The following is a 17500-nucleotide window of genomic DNA, read 5'->3' as shown; positions in this document are numbered from 1 at the left end:
GTTTTGCTTTCTCTTTCTATTGTGGAAAAAATTGTAAATGATCAAAAGTGATCAAACTGAATAGTGAATAGTTATATCTGCCCAGCAACATGTCTGTAGACTGCTCTATAACAGATTGGGTCATGGTGCAATTAGAGTTGCACAGATACTTCAGCTAGGATACATTCATGATGTATGTTGAGGAAAATGTGAGGTATTTATATTTTAACCTTTGTAGTCAACTGTTTAGTGACACATTGGAACTTTCCGTAATTGTTCTGTAGTCTGATATGTTAAATTGGTAACTGGTTGTTTATTTAGTGTTAAAATCAGTAACTCAAGCCTCTCTAGATGAATGTATACAACTAAACTCATAAAGTATTTTAAACTGTCAGAATTTTCTTTTTAATAATTGAATTTGTGTAACTGTTGTTGAAGAAATTTCAGTTGCTTCTTTAGAGATATATTTAAGATAAATTTAGTATCTAAGAAGACAAAACTTAAGTGAAAGTAACAAACTGTTCATACTTTGAATGGCTTCTGCTTCTCATCTCTTCCCTTTTAGCTATTGTGAAATTTTGATGGTCACAATGGTGGTCATAGTGTTACTGTATGGCTGCTGTATTGTTTTAACGCCTGAGAGCTTTTTTAATCTTTGCAAAGGTATCAATAAGGAATGGTGAACAGTTGGATTCAAGCTTGTGGTGCGAGCAGTGCAGTGAGAGCACATGTAGAATTATTTTCTTTAGATGACTAGCTATGCCGCTAGTGACCAGTTATCAGTGCCGCACTGTCAGAAACCAGAGAGCTACAGTCTTTCACCTTTTGACTGAGCTAGTTTTTGTGAGTTGTGATGAGTGTCGCAGTGGTTTCACATTAGCTATGTGTAGTTTTTCAGAACATTTTTAATCCACAAGGAATGTGTTTCAGTGTTCTCTGTTTTGTTTACAGGAAAGATACATATGTTACCATGTGAGACTAAAGTAATTAGCACTCTGTACCTTCCCCAACAAGTTGTCATCAAGAGAGCTGCTTAGTACCAAAAATGGTTCCCCAGTGGAACCCTGTGCTAAGTACTGGAAATTGTTATCTGAATAATGTTGTCAGATTAGCCAAAGATAAGAAATTTGGAATTCAAACTTTCTCTTTGACAAGCCAGTATGCTGCACTGTATGCCTTAAATATGAGATCATCTCAAGTTTCTTTTTCTGCACTTTTTTTAAATGAAATAGTAGAGACTTGTCCCTGTATTTCAGACTCGATAAGATCTTTGTGTTGCTGGATCATCTCATAAACTGTTCACAGGGTGTTGTGTTGAAAATTTTGTGTGGCTTGCATAAGAAGCAAAACGTTCCTTTTCCTTCTTGGTAAGCTGGACCTGATTTTATGAAAGTGTTTTGGTTCTTGTGGAACAACCAGTTGTGCACTAATCTGCCCTGTCTAGGCATAAGCTGAGATAGTTTGTGAGCTGATAGGTGCTAGTACAAAATGGTGTCTTTTGAAAGGGAAAATAGTGTTTGACTTCTTTCATAGTCAGAGCTGTGTCTTTTGGTGATTTCTTTTTGTTTCACATCACCGCTTTTGCTTGTAATATTGTCATACTTCCCTCCCTTGGTTATTGGGGAAACTATCAGTTCATGTGTAATCTAGCTTTAAAACATCTTAACTTGCTTTTTACATGTTTTCTCTCGTAAGGCCTCTGATAACTTTTCATCTCTTCTTGGTAGTTGCTTTTATGTTGTGCAACATCTACACTGAGGAGATCTTGAAGTCTGTAACCCTCTTCAGTATATTTGGGGAGGGAAATGTCAAGGGCCTGGAAAAGCCTAACAACAGCAACTGCACCAATATGAGAAACTGCCTTATACAGTCCTAATTTTAATGTATCACTTCCAATGTTAATTTCTTTTTAAATTCTTTGCCACACCATCTCATTCAAAAATCCGTTTTGATTCTGTTTCTTGCCAAGTAAGCACTAGCTTCTACAGTAAGTCATCCTCACTTAGTCTAACATTCAGGCTTTAGCTTGGCAATAATTATGCCCAATATTCAAGAAAAGTCTTGTCCATGTGGTCATATGGCTTACACTCTATACACCCTTGGCTTAGGGGCCTCCATATAGTGACACAACCATTGTGTGACAAGTAGCCCCTCTTTTGCCCTTTGTTACCAAGTTGCTGTGGAAAGATTTCTCAGTTCCAGGTGGAGGCATATTTGTAATTGAGTAGTAGAACTGGTCTAAAATAAGACATTTAGACTGTATTCAAAGGAGAAAATAAAAACTAGTAAAATCTTAATAACTAAATTTTAAGAAGTAAGTCAAAAGTATTAGAAGACACAAAGTAATGATCTAATCTACGATATTTGTACTCTGATTTAGCTATGTTTGACTAATTTTGGTTTATGAAAGTAAAGATTAGCATACTCAAATGTTTTAAGAAAGCAAGCTCCACAGTTAAGCACCACTTTAAGGGAAAGCTTTTTGAGGTATTTGGTATTTTTACCACTTTCCCTTGATTCCTAAGCAGAGGCAACCTATGACTGAGTAAACAAACCTATTCTCCACACTGGTACGAGGACATCTAGTGTCAATGTCAAAGTTACTTTGGTATCCTGAACAACTATCAACCCCACACCACCTTTTCATTAGATGCTTGATAGATTTCTTTAGCATATATATTTTTTGAGAGAAGTGTTTCCCTTATACTTGATCCTTGCTTCTTCTACTACCTGCTGGCTATAGGGATTATAACAGAGAAAAGTTGGCTTTTAAGCTTACTAGGAATGGTCATAGTCAGTAAAGTGTATCTGCCTCAGCAGAATAACAATTTGGCATCTTAGAGCCGTTTTTCAGATGTAAATATGTTTTTGTCCAGGGGTCTGTTTCTTGGCATCTTGGCATCTCATCATTGGCATCCTTCTGTCTCTGAAGACAATGGAATATGTGCCATTGATTTTCAGTGCCTGCTGTGACTGCACAATCTGATGTTTTATTGACAGGTTCTGTTTCAGTTTTGACGGGTGTACATGTAAACGAGACTTACCTTAAGTTAAAATTTGATTGAGATTCTATCACATAACAAAAGGAGGCAGGAGATCACATGAGAAAGCACAGCACATGCACCAGGTCATTCTTCAAAGATCGTGGGTGTGTCAAATGAATAACTGGCTGAAACAAGCAGCTGCTGCCCTCAAATGGGAGGGGAAATGGGAGGGCATGTGATCTCTTACGCCTCCTTTTGTCATGTGATAGAATTTCAATCAAACTTCAACTTAAAGCAAGTCTCATTTAATTTCTCAATTCTATCACATGACCGAAGGCATAGAGATCCCATGAGACTTTAAGGCTCTGACACAGTCACAGAGTAACTAATGAATCAAATTGTGTTGTTTAATGAAACAAGATTCTGTCATTTGCAGATGACAATGGGAATACCAATTAGGGCCTGTTGCCCTGTGTTTATACAATTGTTGAAAGATAGCACAGGTGCAAATGCGTCGATAATAACGCCACATTTCTCCCAACAAAACGAACAGTAACATGAACATGAAAATATCAACAAAAGTTTATTCCCTGAACTGGGTAAGGTACAGTAACTCTTTGTCTATGAGGATACGACTGCAGCAACCATGTCATATTCTTTAGCTATTGGTTTGTTATAAAACCTACTGAATGTCTGTGCAGATGCCCAGCCAATGGCATATAGGATCATGTCGAGAGGCACATCCTTGGCATTTGCCTTAGAGGCTGTTGCTGCCCTAGTGCTTTGTGCAGTGAAGGTGGTTATATCAATAATAGAAGGTTTCAAAACATCCTTGGTCCACCTTGAGATTGTGTCTCGGGACACTGCTTTGTGTGGTTGCATGAAGCTGATAAATAACTTTTTTGCACTGTTCCTGAGAGGCTTTGTTTTCTGGATGTATTCTTTTAACATGGATAGTGGGCAAAGTTTTGGATCCAGCGTGTACTCATTGAACACTAGAGGCTTACACTTTTGGCCTGGTTTGCTAGTTTTTGTCTGATCCAGCAAGTGGAATTGACAGGAAGTGGTGTTGACAGTCATACCATAGGTGGATGTAAGGTCCTGAGGTAATTTAAAACTTTAGAAACATCCCAAATACAGCTGTATTTGGGCTGGGGTTTTCTGAGTTCATAAATGCCTTTAAAGAAGCGTACAACCAAGGGGTGCAAACCAAAGTGTTTCCCACTGTCAACAGTAATAATGGACGAAATATACAGATCGTGCTGTATTTATGGTGGAGTAACTGAGGCCCTGATTGTTAAGGGTCATGAGGAAGTCCAAGCAATCATTTATCTTTGGTGAACTGTAAGTAATGCCTCTTTGATGACGAAATGCCAACCATTTTTGTGTGCCCACTCTCCAGGAGGTCATGAGGATCTTGGTAATGTCTGGAGAAACATTGTATTGTGTAAAGGATTCCCTGAGAGCAGACAGACCATTAGGTGTAGCTTGTTGTGCAGCGGGTGTGCTTGTTGGCAGGCATGTTGCAGTAGGCTCTTCAAAGGTTTCATAATCCAGGGCTGATTGCATAGCAGCTGTAGTGCCCGTGAGAACCAGGTTTGAGCTGGCCACACTGGGATGATCAAAATTCCTTTTGCTTGGTCCTATCTGGAGCTCTATCTGGAGCTGGACATGGCCCTTAATGGTTCCTTTGCAGAATGATTTGAGGGCAAAGAAAGCTGCCTGCAGTTCTAGGATGTTGATATGGCTACTACTTTCCAAGGATGTCCATCTCCCTCCGACTTCTTGGTCAGCATACACTGCCCCCCAGCCTAGGGTTGAGGCATCAGTCTGAATGATCGTGAAAGGGGTTGGATGGGTAATGTCACGAGATGAATGTGACATGTTTTCAATCCACCATGTCAGCTCTGCTACTGAGCTGGATGTTAAGATCATATGAGATTTGTAATCCCCTTTATGTGTTATCAGGGCATGGGTTTTGTCCCTCTCCAGAAAGGGGTGTGTAAAGGCCCAAATTGGACATCAAGAAAGTTAGACACTAAGAGGCCAATAACTTCTGCAACCTCTGAGATTTGAGGCTTGGTCATTTTTGTAACCTTTGGCAGGCTTCCACAGTTTTGATAATTTTCCTTGTTGGTGAAACAGTCATGCTAAGAGAGTCAAGCCTAAACCCTAAAAATTTTAGGGTCTGAGTTGTTATAATGACGGATTTTGTGGGGTGCAAGTGAAAGCCTTGGTGATTGAACAAAAGTGCTGTGGCTTTAATGTTGCTGCATTCTTTAGCACTGTCCCCTTGTAGGTAGGAGTCATCTATATACCCAAGGCTAAGATGGCCTAGGGTATGCAGGGAAGCATAAACTGGTCTAAGCAGTTTAGTGAATATACGTGAGGCACTAGACAAACCATATGGCAAGTAGGTGTACTGGTATCAGATGAGTTTCCTGGTTTGTATAATTGTAGCAATAATAATAATAATAATAATAAGTCTTTATTAAGCACTCTAAACAACAAACGTGTTTAGTTACAATGATATGAAATCAGCAAGTATAAAACTAATAAACTAACTAAATTACTAACTGAATAACTAATAAGAGAACAAACATCTATTAATAAAGGTCCTTTTGAAACGTTCAGTTCTGACAAGCGGGAGAATATAATTATGGCGTCTCTTACGTAGCGTATCCATTGTTCGCTCTGGTGGCAAAAGGTCATCTAAAGCTGTTGGAAAATCGCTGTCGGTGATCTTGGCCCACAACTTCTTATCTTTTAGAATAATAATATTTTCAATCGAAAAAAGCTCTTTACAGTAGCCAAGCTTAAAAGCTCTCTTGAACAGCCTATCTATGCGACTCAGATACTTATGATAATACGCGCAGCCCCATACTTCTACAGCATATGTAAATATAGGTAGAATAAGACTGATAAAGAGAAGATGAAGATGATCCAGCGGCAGTCCATAGAATTTACAAACACGTAAGATGTACAGACGACTACTGGCTTTCGATATAATATTATCAAAATGTAAGTCCCAGTTACACGGATCAGATTGAAAAGTTACACCCAACAACTTCAGACATGGTTTACGCTCTATAGAAACCAGAGGAGCAGGTAAGGCCTTAGTGGATTTGCCTCTAAAAAGCATCTCCCACGTTTTCTTGAAGTTTAGTTGCATACGATTAGCAGATGTCCATGCGACGATCGATCGGACCTCCTCAGCTGCTAAATTGCCGTTATTAGCCAGCGATTTTACTGGAATACTTAATGTTAAATCATCAGCATATTTCACAAGTAAATTCTGATTTGGTAGAATGGCCTTAATATCATTGACCATAATAGAAAATAGTATAGGGCCTAAAACTGTCCCCTGAGGGACACCTCTATTGATATTTACATAGTCCGTGACAATGGCATCAACAACAACTCTTTGTTTCCTGTTCTGTAAAAAACTAATAATCCAATTGGTCACGTATGGATTTATATGAAGTGTTTTCAACTTAGAGCAGAGGATATCATGAGGGACCGAATCAAAAGCTTTGCTGAAATCAAAAGAGAAGATTCTAACACAATCAAAACCCGACTCAAGCCATTTCAGCCAAGCATATTGACACTTAATTAAGGCCATTGTCGTATTGTGGCCTTTGCGGTATGCAAACTGGTCGAAGCTAATGAAGTTCTTCATATATTGAGATAATTCTTGTCTGTATACAAGACGTTCAAAAACCCTCATTATTACATTAGTCAGCGAAATAGGCCGCAACTGTGTGCAATTTTTAAAGTTGGGCTCTTTAGCAATGGCCATTTGAGTCAGAATTTCGGTTGTGTGCTGTATTGTGTTGCAGGGGGCAAACTTTCTTGGTTAGTTTGTTTGCTTCAGAGATGTCTTTGGTGAGTTTTGACAGGTCACCAAATAAATATTTGGAAGTTACAGGCATTGTAGCTGCGCTAGGCGATGCGGCATAATCCTTGTGGAGATCTTTCTTCATTGCCTGGCAGCGAATGCTATTGATATCATGATAGCACTGCAATGACAAGGCAATGGCATCTGTTAGATATGTGATTATCTCTTTGTCTTGAGCTTTGCCTGATGGCTGCTGTTGCAACACATGGTTTGTTGCTTTAACAGTTGCCATCAACAAGGCTGTTACAGCATTCTGCGTTTTCTGGGATTTCGAATCCTGTGTGCAGACTGGCACAGGCAGTTGGTTCCAAATTAATGGTTTTACTCGTGGCATATGAAGTCCCTCCACGTTTTCTGAGCAGGAATATGTAGCCTTCTGTTCGCCTTCTGGTGTTAAATAATATTAATAATAAATGTCTTCATTTCTCATTAGATAAAAATACATTTCTAATGGTATAGGATAAAAAGATTAGGGTTCAGCCAAAAATTACGATAGAATAAAAAGGTCAAACTAGATACAATACATCTAGCATAAAATATCATGAAAGGTTGTATTTAAAAATCAATCTATTCACAGATGTGTTCTTATAACGTTTGGTGTTTATCTTAGGCCATTGGCAGCTTTTATGTCCAAGGTTATAGGTTAAGTTGTTCTTTTCTTGCAGTAAGCAAACCTTTAGAGAGTGGTTATCACACTGTTGAACTATTTTAAGAATCGTGTTATCTTGTTTCTGTAGTAATGAGCTAATATTTAACTGCATAGATTTAAAGTGCAACTTATAGCATCTGTCTAAAAATTGCTGAAGGACATTAATTTCCGCATCGGAGGCACCATAAATAGGTAGTCCGTAGGTTATGTTAGGGAGAACAATGCTATAGAAGAGATAATCAATGTATGTTTAGCTGTAGCGCTCTTTTCTACACACTCCCAGCACGTGTAGACATTTGTTGGTCTTGTACAGTTAAGCTTTTGTGTGTGCAAAAAATTTACAGTTGTTCTGGATGGTCAGACCTAATAACTCGAGAGTGGCACGTTGTGGTATATTACAAACAACAGGATAGAATGTGGAGTTCCCTTTCTTCTTTATGACTAGTTCTTTACAGTTGTTAAGGTTACAGCTCATGGAATTACAATTTGCCCATGTCAAAAATTTTTCTGCCAAACCACTTTATGCATGTCACTGCCCCCTTTCCACACGCTAAATAACTAGGGGCTGCTCACACTTCTCTGCGATGTCCCTTTATTTTCTCCTCTCCACTCGTGGAGGTAGTTGTTGTGAACTATACACTGTTTTCTGTTAGAAAGAAAACTGTGATACCAGTTGATGATATAGGCATTCAGGGGCAGCAAGTTTAGTGTATAAGATAGCAGCTTGTGCCTGACTGAGTCAAATGCTTTGGTGAAGTCCATTGCAAATACCAGTACTGCCTCACAGTCTGCATCATCTAAGTGTTTGTTGATAAAGTGCTTAACAGAACACAAGTGCAATTTCCACTTTCACGATGAGCAAATTGAGTAGTGCTAAGGTGTTATAAACAGCTTTCTCAAATACCCTGGCTATAATGCCCAGAGCAATATTTATACCATGGTAGTCAGACTTTTCCTTGGGTATGTCAACCTTGGGCAGGGTTCGACACAAGGCTACCTGTATTACTAGCCACCAGACCATTGATTTCTAAAATTTACTAGCCTGAAACACAACTTGGTACCCTCGTGGTCTACTTCAACCCCAAACACGCAAACCTTCCTCTAAACTTATTGGCAAGGTCTTTTAAAATGTTAAAGAATGCCGTTTTTTTTATTGTGATAACATAGGTAATGTGTCATTTAAGGAAAAAGTTAAGTAAATTTTCCTTCACATTTACTTGATGTGTCTTTAATAGAGCTTCAGTTCACGTTTACAATTATTTGCTACATCATCATCTTTGACATCATCAGATGGAGCAGGGACAGCTGCCTGAACTTCCTGCTGTGCTTCAACACATGATCTCCAGGAATTTCTGCAGGCCCATCATCTTCTTCCCTTCTCAACCTAGACCTATTGTCGCTGAATTAGGGCATTCTCTTGTGCAACCAAATGTTAAGTTTAAAGTTTGTGCTTCCAACACAAAAAGAACTTGAGCAATCATACCTTCTGCAGACAAGGCAAAACATTTTGCCCTCTTTGTTTACGACATGATATTCAAGCCATGGGTGTATCACGACGTCCTCTCGAAAATACAGAGTAAAAGTATGCAGAGTTCACAATAACAAGCTACATATTTTGTAATGGTGAGCACGTACTCTCACTTCCTCTTACTTACGGGAAATCAGTAACTGACGTAATACGTCACGCCACATGTCACATCCTCCCCAATATAAAATGGGTAGACAAAAAAAAAAAAAAAAACCAAAAACTGGAACATTTATGAGAAACCTTAAACAATAATAAACTGGAACATAGACACTATGTGTGAAAGTATCTCAACTGATAATAAATGTTCAATATTTAACAACAAGTAGAAGGTTCGGTGTTAAGCCCAACAGGCTATGTCCACAAGTTGCTTGTAGGTTGGTCACGCCATAAAGTCCTTAAGGTATGAAGGTCTAGTGACTAGTCGTCATAACTGGGTTCTAATCCCTGAGTCCAGCTCTCTCTGCTCTTTGTAAGGTTCAATACATGGTAGGCCTTTAGTGCCTGATTCTTTGCAAAGTGAGGGCTCATCTGGCCCGTCAGGGCAGCTTGATATTTGTGGTGGCTCAGTAAGGGTTTCCTCAGGAGGCAGTTTTCTGGTCCTTCTTCCGTGGCCTAAGATGTTGCTTTCTGGTATTTGCTGTGATTCACCACTGTGTTGCTTCAGGGCGTGAATCATAAGTCTTCTTCAGATGGGCTCTGTTGCGCCTATAGGAAGATCCATCTGCTGTCTCAACTTCATAGGACCTTTTGTCAAGTCTTTCAACAACCACTCCCTTCTTCCATTCCTTCTTCCACAGTGTCTCCCTCATTCAATTCAGGTAAGTTGTCTGCATCAGCATTGTAGTATTGAGCCCGCCTTTTTTGAACATCTTTCAGCTTCTCTCGTGACAAGAGCTCAGGGTTCTTGGTTCCAGGAGAGAACCAGTTGTGGGCAGTAATGTCCTTGTCCTCCTATTCATGAGCCTCTGAACTGGACTACTTCCAATTCCTTGTGATGAGATATTGTGCTCAGCCAGTAGTCCCAAGTAGAGGTCATTGCCACCTTTAGCAGTTTTACAGAGGAGTTTTTTAGCAGACTTCACAGCAGCCTCTACTTTGCTGTTAGCCTTACTGTTGTAAGGAGAGGTGACCCTGTGCTCAATGTCCCATTCTTTTGTAAGCTTTTGGAACTCTGCAGCTACAAATTGAGGGCCATTGTCACTAACAAGTTGACACAGACTCCCATGCCTTGCATGGTGGTTCTTGAGTTTTCTGACCACAGTTCCAGAATCTGTTATGTAACCAGTCCAGCTCCCAATAACCACTGTAGTAATTGACTGTTACCTAGTAATCTTTCTGGTTCAGGGTGAAGAGGTCCACAGCAACTTTCTCCCAAGGCCTCTGTGGTATGTCATGACTCATGAGGGTCTATTTCCCATGAGAAACTTCAAATAATCTGCAGGGCTCACAAGTTGAGATCCAGTGATTGAGTTCAGAGTTATACCAGGCCAGTACATGCTCTCTCTCGCTCTCCTCAAACAGCCATTTACACCAGTGCGTGACGACTGTATGTCTTTCTTTATCTCAGCTCTCAGCCCTTGAGGCACAACAAGGCACTCCCCTTTGAACACCAGCCCATCATAAATACTAAGTTCATCTCTCAAGCTGTAGTAGGGGGTCAGCTGAGGTGAGATCTTTGACCAATCCTCGGGCCATCCCTTCAGTATGGTGTCCATAAGCAAGTAAACAGTGAAAATGTTTACTATTGGTTGAGATGCAGAGTTCTTAGCTCTATTTGTTTAAGTTCTGCAAACCCTTTACTAACCTCTAATTGCAGCAAGTATGTCTTGGTCTAGGGGAGCATAATCCTTTGTGCCATGGACGGTTGATGTCAACAATACATCTCTGTTCAGTTGAAAAAGGTGGTCTTAAAAAGGTGGTCCACAAGGCGAAGTGTCATGGCTGTAAGCTTGTAGGCAGCCTTTGCATAGGTGAAATCCATTCTGGATAGCTGGAGATTACTGTTGCCCCAACTGCAACTGTATCGGTATCGCTTCCTTCGAATGTAAAGAAAAATAGGTAAATTGCAGTGTTGGAAATAATTTTATCGCTTGAAAAGGGTGCATACTGAAAACTGCTCATTCATTATTCTTTTTGGACTTAAAAAGGTGGTCCACAAGGCAAAGTGTCATGACTGTAAGGTTGTGGGCAGCCTTTGCATAGGTGGAATCTATTCTGGATAGCTTGAGATTACTGTTGCCCCAACTGCAACAGTATCGGTTTCTTTGAATGTAAAGAAAAATAGGTAAATTGCAGTGTTGGAAATCATTTTATAGCTTTATAGGGGGCATACTGAAAACTGCTCATTCATTTCTCTTTTCGGACTATTTAATCAAACGCAACGTGATTGTTTATCTTTTTCCATAGGGCTGTCTGCTAATTCTGTTAAAGTTCTGCTTTGGGCTGGAACAACAAATTGGTGCAGGTCTGCTGGCATCTCATGTTGCCACAGTACAGCTGGGGACAGTGGAAACTCTACTGAGGATGGAGTAGAATTCATGTAGGGTATAACTAACAAAGGTGTCTGAGGTCTACAGTGTGGTGCCTGTTGTGTTTGCCCGGCCATAACACTCAGGAGCCTGTCCAGCTTAGCCTCCTGCTTTGCAAATGAACACTCAAACCTCCCCAAGATGGTCCTCAGATGGCGAAGCTCCTCACCAATGGCCTCAGAGGTTCTTTCACAGGGGTGGTTCAACTGAAATAGGAAAATATCACACACACATTATCTTTCAGGGTATTAAAGTTATCACACTAGTCTTTCTACGTAGGCTATACCCAACAATGATTGATAGACAGAGAAATAGACATACAACTAAATGAAAAGAAATGTGTAATTCAACTGACTTTTGGTAAGATAGTTTTTTATTTTCCTAGTAATATGGCAGCATTACAAAGTGAGAACTCGAAATACACAGTCAATTCTACGTTAAGATGATTATGCTGAGATAATAACTTATATTTGTTGTTTTAGCATTTGTTGTTTCGCCCTTAGCTCCGGTTGGAGCATAGGCCATTAACCACTTCCGTCCTCCATCTGTTCTGTTCTTTAGCATTTGTGGCAACCAAAAAAATGTAGATTCTCAAGTTCCAAGGGGTGTCGCACCAAAATGCAGTTAACGTTAGGGACTATTTTACAGATCGAGATAACAAACCAAAGTTGACTGTTTGCACTAATCTTTATTCATGAAAAGCAATCAACCATGAACCACAATCAATGATGAAAAATCACAATCAATTGCACAATCAATCAATTTATCAATTGTAAACTGAAACAACAATGCATTAAAGCTCTATCAATCTAATGAAATGTCACGGAATGCATAATCAAAGAATCACATGTAAAGAACTGGGCCTAAATGTCGATAAAGAGATTAAAAATGACAAAGAGCAATGCAAATAAAACGGTACAAAGTACAAAAGTTTCGATACAAATTAGTGGAATTTTGGGTGGCTGGATAACAGCCCATTGTTCTTATCTGGATGGTGGGTGTTCACTTGCATTTGGTACAATTTTAGCCTTTAAATCTTAAATCAATCATGAATACGGCAATACAGCAGAATATCTGTTTATATATTATTGCCCAACACTGAAAAGGTGGACTAGAAAAAAACAAAGTTACAAAAGTACTCATATATCAGTCCTGCTTGTGCCAAAGGTTGAGAAAACAAGAAAGAGCGAAAGTTTGCTAAGACAACTCAAAACTTAAGAGGAAATGATTAAAGGGACGCTAAATTTGTCTTTTATATGCGTGTGGTGACGCTGAAAGGTCCAATTACAAAACCAGTAGAAATGCAGAAAAAACAGATAAACATGGTAACTATGTACGTATCTAAGATCATTCTGAAATTAGTGAACTAATCAATAATCAATTCAATAAAAATGAGCCTTCTGGCTAGTGTCCTTAACATGGCTCCCCTGAAATATTAATATTTCACTTATCTAATTATTAATCTATCAAAGTCCAAGTGTTAACTAAATCAAGTTTTCGCACAAAATGCAGTTCATTTCTTGTCAAGGCTCCTTGGCCGGGAATTATTCTGGTTCTAATCCTTCCCCTGGTGCTGGCATCAACAACACTAGCTTCTGGATTGGCCTCTTGAGATATTGCACTGAGCCAATCATCTTGCCACTTTTATCCAAACAGCTATCTGCAAGAGCTATTTGAACTTTACAGACTTGGTTGTAATTCTTCATTGCCACCTAATTTCTTGTGCAGGTGATATTTACGGAGTCTGACAAAGCATTGACAAAGGGCAACTGCATGTTTCGCTTGATACTAGTTAGCTAAATATTCTACTCTCTCTGCAAGGGTTAACTTCTTTGTTAACTTCTCTGTGGCTGCCTGGGTGGTTTCCATGGTGACAGACTTCACTTCAGGATCGCTTTCCTGAAGATTATGATCTTCGTTACGGGTGTGGGGAATAGGTTAAGAAGGCCCACAACGTCCTCAGTCTTCACTTTCAGGTTTTTTAATCAGTTTTTTTCTTTTCTCCTACAAAAATAATCCACCTCTCACTGGCATCAATCGAGCGAACCCTAATCTATGGCACACCTTGAATAAACATGAGCTGATTGGCTAAAACGATATTGCTGACAGAAAAATAACAAACCTACTCTATTTCACAATAACACGTGGAATAACGTGATCTTTGCCATTCAGATAAATATAAACGCCTTCAAAGATTGGCAGTTCGTGACAAAATAAAGATTAAAAGCCCTATGCTATAATCGAGTTTCCGACACTCGTTGCTACTGGTTTTCTTTCTCCCAAAGAAATGGTGGTCTAGTAATCCATTGGGAATCTAGTATCTCTTGTGCTTTCATGCCTTGTCTGCTGGATTCTGTTTCAATTCAACATACCTCAACTCCAACCACTGGTGCACCTTTAAGCCGTATAAGCATGTGTATGTGGGGTGAACCCTGTTGCTGGTATTCTAGTTTGTACAACCATCAGAAATTTTCCTTAACCCCTAGCATGCTGACTTTGAGTTCAGGTTACAATCACTTAAACTGACTTTATTTTGAGAAATACACTCATACACGACAGTTGGTTCTTTCACCAGCTGTGAAAGCTTTACTTTTCATCAAATCCCAACAACCTATATATCAAATTTCCTTTCTGATCATTCTATTACAATAAACTTTGAACCGAAGTTACTTTTAAAATGTAGCTATGAAATCATGTTTTTAGAAAAATTTGATGATAATTGGGCATAAGAAAATAACACATCATATTAATTTCTTCCAAAAGTTATCTGTACAAGCCTGAAATGGCAACCAGAGTTAAGCCCTAGTCCACCAGCTTGACAAAACAATCCCTGTGACTGTGACGGCATTTTTTTCCCTTAAATGGTAGCAAGACTGCATATTTGTCAAGTTAACACAATCGAATTAGGAATTTATATGCATTGTTTGGTTTTGCATCAGTTCAAAACAGTAAGCTCAGTTGTACAGGTCTATGTTGTAAATTTATCTATTTCTGTGTTTGAATTGACTTCAAAACCTAACAAAAGCCAAAAAAAGAAAAAAATGAATAATGGTTATTATCAGTTAATCAATTAGTTTCAGCATCCACATTGCCAATATTGGCTTCATGTCCTCGAATGTAGGCAGCAACATAGTCCTCAACAGTGTGGTACAACCGGAAGCAGTCTTGCATACAGAGTGCTACTTTACAAACACTGCACTGAAAGCTAGACTTTTTTCCTGGCCTCTTCCTTTTATCTCCTGTCCTTTTTAGAATCTTCTTTTGGACAGGAAAGCAAACCCCACATGCCTGGGTGATGTTGGACTTCTTCCTGGTGCCCAGTATTTTCTCTGGGAAGTGACCTCCAACTTGAAGATGGGTGGAGCCTTTGGCTGACCTCCTTGGGTAGCCTCTCGGATCAGAGTTCTTAGCAAGCTCCTTTTAAAAGGTCCTTTGCAGCCAGGTGACTGGGTTCTTTGCTTGTACAGGATGGAAGCATTCAGGATGCTTAAGGAAAACAGGTGGAAGAACACCTTCTTCCACCATTTCATGGTGTTTTGCCTGAAGCAAGAATAGGCCACCATCTGATCACACCTGTCAACTGCCCCCTTGAACTTGTTGTAGTCATGGATAATCTCAGGTTTAGCGATTTGGAGCCCAGTTCTAGGGTGATTTTAGCCAACTTCTACTCTGCAACAGAATGAACTGATGACAGCATCTGGAAAACGCTACGGTCCTTAAATTTAACTGCCAGCAAAGTTCCATTGTCCATAAGAAACTTGTCACCTTTTTTTTCACTTGTGCCCTTTTAAATTTCTGGGGAATGCCTTTCCTGTAGTGGGCTGTTCCACAGGCCCCAGTGTTCTGCCTGTAGAGCTCAGCAAGTAAAGGAGGTGATGTGTAGTAGTAATCAACATACAAACACCTGCCCATATTCAAATAAGGTTGCATGAGCCTCATGACTAAGTCATATGTTTTTTCCTTTAGTACTGGGTGGTTCTGGGTTTACACAAGTGTAAATTTCACACCTACAATGATACCCATTACTTGAGTCACACAACTGGTATGACTTAACACCATACTTATCTGACTTGTCTGGATTGTACACTTTGAAGTGCACTTTTCCTCTGAATGGAATTATCCCTCCTCTATGCAAATATTTTTGCCTGGCTTTCAGACATCTGGAAAATTCCCAGTGACAACACTGTACATAGTATCAAGCTTGTTTACTGGGCTATACACTTCCTGTCCTCGAAGAGCATAATTATCATTATCACACAAGTGAAAAAATTTTAAAATATTAATAAATTTGTCTCTTGACGTAATTTGAGAGAAAAAGGAGTAGACCAGTAATCCTGGACCATTGGTTGACCAGTAATCCTGGATTTTCTCTTGATTCACCAGGCCCATTGCAATTATCATGGCAAGAAAAGCTTTCATCTTACCAGATGTCACACCATCCTCTAGCCAATTTCTAAACCTCGAGTGCTGAGGTAAACAATCTCTTCACTGTAAAGATGCAATTGTTACCATTGTTTCTACTTGGATCTTCGGAACTCTGTTGGATGCTTAATTTATAAAACGTGTATCAGAAGCAACACCATTTGCATGCACCTGCTGTTTCCTGTTACTTAAGTAAGAAACCAGTTGTATTCACTTTGTTGTAATCCATAGTACTTAAGTTTATTTAGTAATATTTGATGGTTTACTGTATTGAATGCTTTACTTAAATCTAAGAATAAAGAAACCACATAAAGTCCTCTATCAAGAGGAGAAGTTATTTCTTCAATAAGGTCAATTAGACAATCAGAAGTTGTGAAACCTGGTCTAAATCCATATTGTTTTGAGGAAATCGTGTTATTATTTGTAAAATAGAACATCCGCTGATTAAAAATTCATCTCTCAGATATTTTACTTATGGAAGAGATAACTGAGATAGGTTGATTATGACTACATGCAAAACGAGAGCCTTGTTTAAAAACTGGAACAACTTTAGCAAGTTCTTTCCTCCTTTCCCTCTATCGTGTTTATTCCTAAGCCCAAAACTTGCTAAACTTGTTGTTTCATGTTGAATCTAATGGCATGATAATACTTACCAAACAGCTGTTTGGAGAAACATGTGAAATAGACTCACATTCATCAAGATGACTGCATGACAAAGAAGACATCAAGACAGATGAATTCAAGTGTTGCCAAGCATTATTCTTAAATGAGGGGGTTCTCCTTTGGCCCTATCAATAAACCATGGTTTAGATTTTTTCTGCGAGATGAAAGATGTTATTTTCTCATGCTTTGTGCCTGGTTTCAGAGTTGTTTTACTTATCTCCTCTTTCTTCTTTTCCACAGCAGCTGCCACTCTAATTCTTTGACTATAGTTCCATTGAACCAAAATTTTGTTGAGTGTTAGAAATGTCACTTTCTTTAATGTCTGCAAATGGAGAAAAATTAGAGGCAGATATACTTAGTTCTCTTCCTAGAAAAGCCAAATATTTCATGTCATTTGGTAGCAGTTAACCCTTAAAGGACCACGGGGGTCTTATTTTTTTGGGAAAAATTTGAGTGGTCATGATAAAAGCCACTGTAAACAATAGTGTTTTCAAGTTAACCATAATAAACCATATATATCTGAGATCTGTATAAAATGGGCTATTGATCTATGTTATATATTATGGGATAAAATTTGATGTGTGACGTCACGATTTGCATAATTACCATAATTATGCACATTTTTCAGTAAGTTTGCCTAAAAATTGTAATCAGCAACAAAAATACATAATTTAGACGTCCTTTCAATTAATTTAAGATATGAATACATCAAACTATAATTTTAAAATGAAAACCTTGCTCATTTGCACTGGATAACAGACCTCTCAGGTAAGTATAGTTGAATAACTTTAGTACCAAGATGATGTTCTTTTTAGTTTGTATAGTTACTGTTATGGAAAGTTAATTGTC

At 38.9% G+C, this 17500-nt stretch overlaps 2 protein-coding genes and 1 long non-coding RNA gene across 3 annotated transcripts in view; 1 reads left to right on the top strand and 2 right to left on the bottom strand.

The window, feature by feature from the left end:
* Window positions 1-11790, top strand: part of LOC136280531 (uncharacterized) — a 23398-nt gene extending 11608 nt beyond the window's left edge. The window contains exon 3 of the long non-coding RNA XR_010717278.1: window positions 11445-11790. This is a non-coding gene — a long non-coding RNA (uncharacterized lncRNA). The remainder of the gene's footprint in view (window positions 1-11444) is intronic.
* Window positions 11791-14632: 2842 nt separating this feature from the next.
* LOC131775584 (piggyBac transposable element-derived protein 4-like) lies at window positions 14633-15478 on the bottom strand. The gene is given in 3 exon segments (XM_066165342.1): window positions 14633-15006; window positions 15009-15159; window positions 15332-15478. Coding segments are annotated over 3 exon segments (672 nt in total).
* Window positions 15479-17222: 1744 nt separating this feature from the next.
* LOC136276727 (piggyBac transposable element-derived protein 4-like) overlaps window positions 17223-17500 on the bottom strand; it is a 2173-nt gene continuing 1895 nt past the window's right edge. Inside the window, exon 1 of the mRNA XM_066165341.1 lies at window positions 17223-17500. This exon is cut by the window's right edge and continues 1895 nt beyond it. The gene's annotated coding sequence lies outside the window, so the exon portion shown is untranslated.

This window comes from Pocillopora verrucosa, chromosome 4 (genome assembly GCF_036669915.1).
Source record: "Pocillopora verrucosa isolate sample1 chromosome 4, ASM3666991v2, whole genome shotgun sequence".
NCBI classification, from domain to species: domain Eukaryota; kingdom Metazoa; phylum Cnidaria; class Anthozoa; order Scleractinia; family Pocilloporidae; genus Pocillopora; species Pocillopora verrucosa.
Note: the sequence above shows the minus strand (reverse complement) of the source record. Positions and strands in the feature narration are given on the sequence as shown.